Genomic DNA, 7,969 nt, shown 5'->3' with positions numbered 1-7,969 from the left:
TGGCGCTCACAGATTTTGCAGAAAATTGCGTAGTGTATAATGGATAAAGACTGATTTTTTAGCTTCAGACCATGATACCATCTAGTTTCTGAGAGTATCAGACATGTTTTATATTTTAAGCCAATTTTAGAACACATTGTTTTCATTTGTCATGCGTCTCCATCAACGAGGCACATGTGTGATCTTCAAGGTGAGGTCAAATTGTCCTGAAGTTGTTCTGCAAAGTTTTTAGCTGGTGCAATCAAGTCAATTTCAATGGGAATCCACTCAATTAAGAATTTCACGCAAGGGCTAAAGATTTCCCCATGCAGATTTCGCAACAGGTTCAAGTTGATCACATGGATTCGCTATGTTGACCAACAGAAAACCGCTTGGTTTGAAAGTGACTTTGGTGTGATACGTCTCTACACTATTGACAATCAACCTTTTTAGCCTGCAAAAAAAAGTGAAGAAAAAAAAGTGACCGCATCTTAGTCCTTTAGTGTGTGGTGCTTAGTTTCAGCAAGTGTACTGTATGATGCCTAGTGTTTTAAAATTCGTGAAGTGTATTCCAGCCTTAACCTGCCATTCTGCCTCGAGCTAATCCACTGCAGTTATTGCAGTAAAATACCTTTGCGCCAAAAACAAAATAACACCAAAAAATTTTGTGTTTTCTCAGTCCGACTATTCTTCAATGCTACACGGGGTGACACTGAGGTCTTCAGACAAGGAAAAGCCAGAATCCCTGTCCCTCATGGGCTTCTCAGACTGGGTGTGCCTCCTTACATCCTCATGTCCGTAGCTAGCATGGCGTTTCACCAGTGGTTTGTGGGTAAATGTCATGGCCAGGCCGAGGGCAGCAAGTGAAGACGTAGCTGAAGAGCTGGTGCTGGGCTCCACAGATTTGGACACAACTACAGGCAAACTCTCAGTCTCGTAGCTCTGCTCATCGTACGCATAGTTCACGTTGCCACACGGGAAGCTTTGGAGTTTCGCCAAGTCCATAACCGAAGCAAGCGAGCCGCCCGTAGCCCCTGTTGGACCCTTCCGAGAGGGAGACCCTGTAGGACTAAACGTGGTCTGGGAGGATGCTGCAGACAAAGGTGGGGATGTCGAGACATTTGTTTTAACTTCTACTCCAGGGTCAATGTGCTCCGAGGTAGAGGACGGGACAGATATGGACGTGGGGTTGCAAGACAGTGGCATGGACTGGGTGTGACATAAGGCCGTCTTCCCTCTTCCGTAGCTCTCCAGGATCCAGGAACCGTAGGTGGGGTTCCAAAGGTTTTTAGTCTTGTTCTTTAGCTTCTGGCTGCCTGATGACGAACTGCTCCTGGAGCACGGCCGGTGATCTGGGACTTGAAGCCATTGTCCTGGACAAACTCCTGGAGAAGGAACTGGCTCAGCCCAACATGGCTCTAATGTTTCTCGGTACGTGCCCACCTCCTGTGCGAGATGGACCGATCTTTGTAGCTTTGTAGGTTTTAGGGCTTGTGGGGCTGAACCAGTGATGCCCATTCGAGGGGAAGCATCCTGGGACATAGAGTGGGCCACTAGAAGAGGGGTCATACTGCCTGATCCTTCAGGACGGATCACAGTGCCACCTTCTTCTTCGGCAGCTGGACCGTACTCCACTGGAAGAGGGGTGTTGATGACATCAGGGTCCTGACGGATCAAAGGATGCAAGAAGAAAAGGGTCAATACAAGTGATGCAAGTCAGGGTTTTTCATTATTATTACTGGATTATTTTATTTTGTTGACTCAACTTTTTAAGATTAAGAAATAAAATAAATCTGCCAGTAGTTTTGTGAGTAAAAAAAATTAGGTGTTTCTTATGGTTTCTTTTTGCCACTGGGGGTTATAAGCAGTGTTGTTAACATTAACTAAAACTAAGACTATTACAAAATTGTTTTTGAGAATTGAAATAATGCTGAAATAAACCACAATTTAAATGAAACTTGAATGGAATTTAGAAAATATTGCCTTGGTAACTACCTGAAATATATAAGTTTAGGTTCAAGTTCTAAAATTACTAAAACTGAAATAAAGATAAAGATAAATATAAAAAATTAATAATGACAAAAGCACATAACAAAGCATAAACAAAAATGAAAACTGAATTTTAAATTAAAAAAAGCTAATTTAAAATATGAATAAATATGATAATAGTATATAAATACAAGCTACTTGGGAATGATATTTACTGTAAAAGATGCTACAGAAATAAATTTTTTAACAATTAAAAAAATTCATTATTTAATTTTGGAAATGTTTTTATTATACCATGCTTAATAGTTATCTCATGAAGTATAAATGGGTCTTTGTACACAATAATATATTTTAGGAAGCGGGGACCAAGACAGAAATATATTTGAAAACCAAAATAAACGAAGACAGCATCTGAAGTAAATTAAAAAAAAATCTAAAATCTAAATCTGTCAGATTCAGACTCTGTTATACCTGTGTACAGTAGTTGATCCTCTCTAAAATAGTAGAAAAGTTTGGTCGGTGTTCTGGACAGTGTTGCCAACACTGTGTCATGATCCGATAACTAAAACAGAGGGAAATCCAAAACACTTACAGTAATTATAACTATTATTCTGTTCATTATAATAATTAAAACAGATTGGTCACATTTCACTAATGATATAAACGTCTTCATAGCTTCTAAGTCACATTTTTTACATTCACATTTATTTAAAGGGGACATTGGATGCAAAATTCACTTTTACATGGTGTTTGCAATGCAGTGTGTGGACACAACCACCCTACAATGATAAAAATACATTCACTTCTTTTTTTTAATCTCCAAAAAACCTAGTCTCAGTTATCAAGCTGTTTTGATTTTCTGAGCAATATGACGTCAATATGAAGCCCCGTCCACGACCTCTGATGGACCCGATGGTCCCGTATTAGCATATTTCCGCCCTCAGCCAGTTGTACCCTGTCCGCCATTTTTTCCGTGCTCAAGCAGCTGTAGCAACAATGTCTCGTAAGCAATGCAGGCGTTTTGTAGTTGGATGTAAAAGTGAACATGAGAGTCTTCATTTTCTCCCAACATCAGAGCCACTGAGGACGCAGTGGATTAGTTTTGTTTTTGATGGTAATGTGAATTCCAAATACACCTAAATTTGCTTATGTCTGTCAAATCATTTTACTCCAGACTGTTTTCTGATCGAGAGACAATTCAAGGCAGGTTTTGCTAAAAAAAGTTAACACTCAAGGATGAATCAGTAGTACCTACTCTTCGTGATCCAGCTGCACCTCCAGAAGAAGTAAGTCTCACACTTTATATTTTTATGATTATTTGCAAATCGCCTTTCCTCTTTCATGGAAGTGAGGGCCAGGGTGAGCAGTAGCTCATTATCATTTAAAGACACATGCACCGAAACGGGTCTCTGTGAACAGAGCTGTTTTTGACAAGGTAAAAAGGGTGTTGTTTTACACGACCATTGAGGAATTGTAAATAAAGATCATGTTACAGACATTTCATGAAGACCGTAAAGAATCATACCAACTTGTGAAAAATAGGTCATCCGATGTCCCCTTTAAAGGGATAGTTCCCCCAGAAATTAAAATGCTGTCATTAATTACTCACCCTCATGTCCTTCCAAACCTGTAAGACCTTCGCTCATCTTCGGAACACAAATTAATATATTTTTGATTAAATCCAAGAGCTTTCTGACCCTGCATAGACAGCAAGGGAACTATCACATTGTTGAATAAAGTCGTTATTTTAGTTTTCTTTGCGCACAAAAAGTATTCTCGTAGCTTCAAAAAAATTAAGGTTGAACCATTGATGTCACATGGACTATTTTAACGATGTCCTTACTAACATTTCTGGGCCTTGAACATGGTAGTTGCGTTGCTGTCTATGGAGGATCAGAAGGCTCTCAGATTTTATCAAAAATATCTTAATCTGTGTTCCAAAGATACACATGAAAATCTGATGAACATCTTACATGTTTATAACGACATGAGGGTGAGTAATTAATGACAGAATTTTCATTTTTGGGTGAACTATCCCTTTAAGTTCAGGTTAGGCCTGAGATCCATTCTCAAAGCTGTTATTGTTGCTTACACAGGGCCTGGGCAGCTCTTAGGCGGATCCATACGACCTCCACCTGTTACAAACTCCAATACCTCCTGATTGGTCTTGCAGGGATAAGGCATGTATCCAAGAGAGAAAATCTCCCACAGCAGTACCCCAAAAGACCTGCAGATAGAGACAAATAGCATGTAATGACCATGTCTGGCCTCAGATCTCTGCTCTTTTTATACATAATAAAAATATCTAATAAAAATTGAGTGATATCAATTAATAATTTAATAAATATTATACCTATACAGTGTATTTCTATATATTTTACCTGAATCTTGGCATAACAGTGCACTAAACACTGATTTTTAAAACTATAGTTCTTTTTAGATGCTAACAAAAGAAGGTCTTTCAGTACACCAGATCTGTTATATACCAGGTGTCAGTCTTGCATGTAAAAATGCCCTCTAGAAAGGCTTCAGGTGGCATCCACTTCACCGGTAACATTGCACGGCCACCCTTCCGATAGTAACTTGCCCTGCAATGCAAAGTATTCCTTTGTTAAAACTCAATGCCTGTGTTCGTTATTACATTTAACAGGTACTAAACCACAAAAAAGGATGTGAGATAAGAAGTTTGATAAAAGCACCTATAAATGTCTCGAGCCATCCCAAAATCTCCAATTTTAGCCACTCTCTCTGGACCAGAACAGGTCAAAAGGCAGTTTCGTGCTGCAATGTCCCTGAAACACACACCATACATACTTGCTTGACTTGTGTGAGACATCAAGATCTCAGACTGCAGTGAGTTCATGACATCTACATATTCACTAAAGAGCCGTTTCCACTTATCGAGACAATGAATGCTACTTTAGGGCAAAATTCAGTCAGGTTTGGCTGTGAGAAATCACCTGTGGATGAAGTGGTTCTCTTCTAGATAGCGACAACCAAGTGCAATGTCTCTGGCCATATGCAGAAGCTCCAGCATACTTAGAGAAGACGGATGATTCTGTGGAAAAACACGATATTAATATTTCGGAACTACACAGTACTTCTATTGTACATATTCAAGCTCTTTTAGAGAATTGTTTTGTATTTAAATTGTGCTTATCTTACCTCTCTTCATAATAAATGGAATTTATTATTCATAATTAATGTTGTTTTCTAATGCAAAGCATGTTCCACACATGTTGGCAAACAATCGTCATGAAAGCAAAAATGACTGCTAACTGAGAAACAGAGTTATATAAAAACATATATAAACAGTATGATGTCTATACACTCAAATACATACAAACACTTACAGTTCTGGGCCGGTTTAGTCTCAGGAAAGTCTTCATGTCTCCTCCTGTCATGAGCTCCAGCAATATGAAGCGAGGCAGGATCTGCAGACTGACGCCAATACAGTGTACGATGTTCTGATGGCTGAACTTACTGCACAAAAAGTGAAGGAAAAAAAACAACTGAACTATTCAGAAGAACAGACAAGTTGACTCACACACAGCATGTCAATGATCATATTGAGTGAATATGTCATTTCAAATGAATATTTGACTGTATTCCAATTATTGTAATGTGAAATGTTTATTTTGTTTATAGTTTATTTTGCTCATCTTGGTTTAAGCAACTGAAATGAAGGGCAACTGATTTTTAAGCCACTGTAATGAACAATGGAATCCTATTGAAATACTTTGACTTTTTCTTCTTATGATATATCATAACATTTTTCAAATATATACATTATTAAGGCTAGTTTTTCCAACCATTTTGTCTTATATAATATATCCCTGTAATCCCATCAGTAAAGCTCAATATTGCACTAGTAAATCATTAGTACCCGTATAATAATTTACATTTAGTCATTTAGCATAATTCTTCATGTAAATAAATAAATAAGGGATTTTAATCTTTTGACAGCTTTACTGTTTTATTTTAAAAGGTTTATGTAAAGTTATTTATATGAGTTTTTATTTGATATAATTGGATATATTATTTTGTATAATAATATAAATTTTATAAGTTATATTATGCACCTATTTGAACATTTCTGCATGATTAGTTTTACAAAGTCAAGTCAAAATGAAAATATCCGCTGGTAGGGAATCACTGATCTAGCCCATGCAAATGAAGTATGAAGCATATGATGTTTTTCATTAACTACAGTACGCCTTGCTCAGAAGACTATGAATCACTAGAAAAAATCTGCTGCTCTTGACTAAAGAGTGTGAGTGTGACGTGACATGTGGCCAAGTATGGTGACCCAAACTCGGAATTAGTGCTCTGCATTTATCCCATCCTAAGTGCACACACACAGCAGTGAACACACACACACACCATGAACACACACCCGGAGCAGTTGGCAGCCATTTTTTGCTGCGGCGCCCGGGGAGCAGTTGGGGGTCGGTGCCTTGCTGTACATTCACTCCCCCCAACTACAATCCCTGCTGGTACGAGACTCGAACCCGCAACCTTTGGGTTACGAGTTCGTCTCTCTAACCATTAGGCCACGACTTCCCCCAAATAAAAAACAAACAACAGATATGAACCTGCTAATCACAACAAAAGATTAAAAAGAAAGGAACAGATTTCATAGCCTACAGTTAGTTCGACTGCGAGCAGAGGATTGGAATGACAATGTCTCATCCCTCATTTTCTGTCTGTCGCACACATGTGCGGCCACAGCAGTGCTGTGAGTGTGTGCTGCAGCCAAGCATACCTCATAATCAGAGCCTCCATTAGGAAATCCATCTCATCCTGCTCAGAACAGATTTCTGGAAGAGTCTGTCAGAGGGATGGAGAGAGATAAAACGCAGAATCAATTAAGAGAAGCCAGAAACCCGTTTCAAAGGGGAAAGGCAGACCTGGGAATACTCACTTTTATAGCAACCTGCATGGCTGTGTTTTCTCCATTCATACCCAAAACCTGTCCCTCATACACTTCCCCAAAGGCACCGTGTCCCAATGCCCTATAGTTAAAAATTCCAGACAGACATCATTACTGACATGTTGAAATGTGGAACTAATTTCCAGTACTTTTACATGTCATCACAGAATATTAAATGAATATTGTGGGTAGAATGTGATACATGCTGCAGACTTCCAGACTATAATTTGTTTTAAGTGATGTACAAGTCAACATTATTTTTAGTTGTTATTCAACAGCACATCACATATGCTGTCAACAGAGCTCAACATGTATTTAACCCAGAACATTATTTTTTTACTAATAACAGGACCAGCGTTATATTTTCATTAACTTTGAATTAAATTTGTGAAATTTTACAGAATGAATGCAAATGTGATCAAATGTGTTAAATGGAGCTGAGAGCATTACATTCTTATTGTTAGCTGGTGGAATAAACAAATTAGCCAAAATAAAACATAATGCACAGACATAATGTTAACATACAATGCACAGTGGATGTGTAAGACTTTCCATTCAAATTCTGAAGAATTCACAGAACTTTACATGGAATTCTGTGCATGCAGATTCCGTGTTGGCCTGTGATGACAGTTTGCAGACACCATTCTTGAGCCTTAACCCCCTTAACCTTGTAAACATTAGATAATGCTTTAGGTATCAAGAACTAAAAATGAAAAATCTTTTACAACATGTATTAATCTAGGTTCATGTCAACTTCTATATAAACTACTCTATTTTTTATTTGTTTTAAATAAATTAGCATTAATGTATTATGAATAAACACTGAACAACAGCATATTTACAAATAACAGTAACCTAGATCAATAAATTCAAAAAAAAAAATAATAATAAAAAGATTATTATTTAAGATCAAAGTATTAAAGTCTTAAGATCAAAGAATGTTAAATTAAAGAAAAAAGTTTAAAAAGTATATGACTCAGAATAATCTATTATGCCCTACTGTTCAATAGTTTGAGAAATAATACTTTCATTCAGCAAGTATGCATTAATTGTCACAGTACAGACATT

The 7,969-nt window shown here is 37.6% G+C and overlaps 1 protein-coding gene across 1 annotated transcript in view; it reads right to left on the bottom strand.

The window, feature by feature from the left end:
• Positions 1-419: 419 nt before the first annotated feature.
• ltk (leukocyte receptor tyrosine kinase) overlaps positions 420-7,969 on the bottom strand; it is a 29,755-nt gene continuing 22,205 nt past the window's right edge. The window contains exons 18-26 of the mRNA XM_016285048.1: positions 6,893-6,983; positions 6,734-6,798; positions 5,322-5,451; positions 4,929-5,026; positions 4,668-4,760; positions 4,455-4,556; positions 4,061-4,195; positions 2,440-2,530; positions 420-1,644 (exon numbers count right to left, since the gene is read on the bottom strand). Coding sequence (XP_016140534.1) covers positions 664-1,644; positions 2,440-2,530; positions 4,061-4,195; positions 4,455-4,556; positions 4,668-4,760; positions 4,929-5,026; positions 5,322-5,451; positions 6,734-6,798; positions 6,893-6,983 — 1,786 coding nt within the window. The 3' untranslated portion in view covers positions 420-663. The remainder of the gene's footprint in view (positions 1,645-2,439; positions 2,531-4,060; positions 4,196-4,454; positions 4,557-4,667; positions 4,761-4,928; positions 5,027-5,321; positions 5,452-6,733; positions 6,799-6,892; positions 6,984-7,969) is intronic.

Source organism: Sinocyclocheilus grahami, unplaced genomic scaffold (assembly GCF_001515645.1).
Source record: "Sinocyclocheilus grahami isolate Dianchi unplaced genomic scaffold, SAMN03320097.WGS_v1.1 scaffold191.1, whole genome shotgun sequence".
Classification (NCBI taxonomy): Eukaryota; Metazoa; Chordata; class Actinopteri; order Cypriniformes; family Cyprinidae; genus Sinocyclocheilus; species Sinocyclocheilus grahami.
This window is presented reverse-complemented; position numbering and strand designations above follow the sequence as displayed.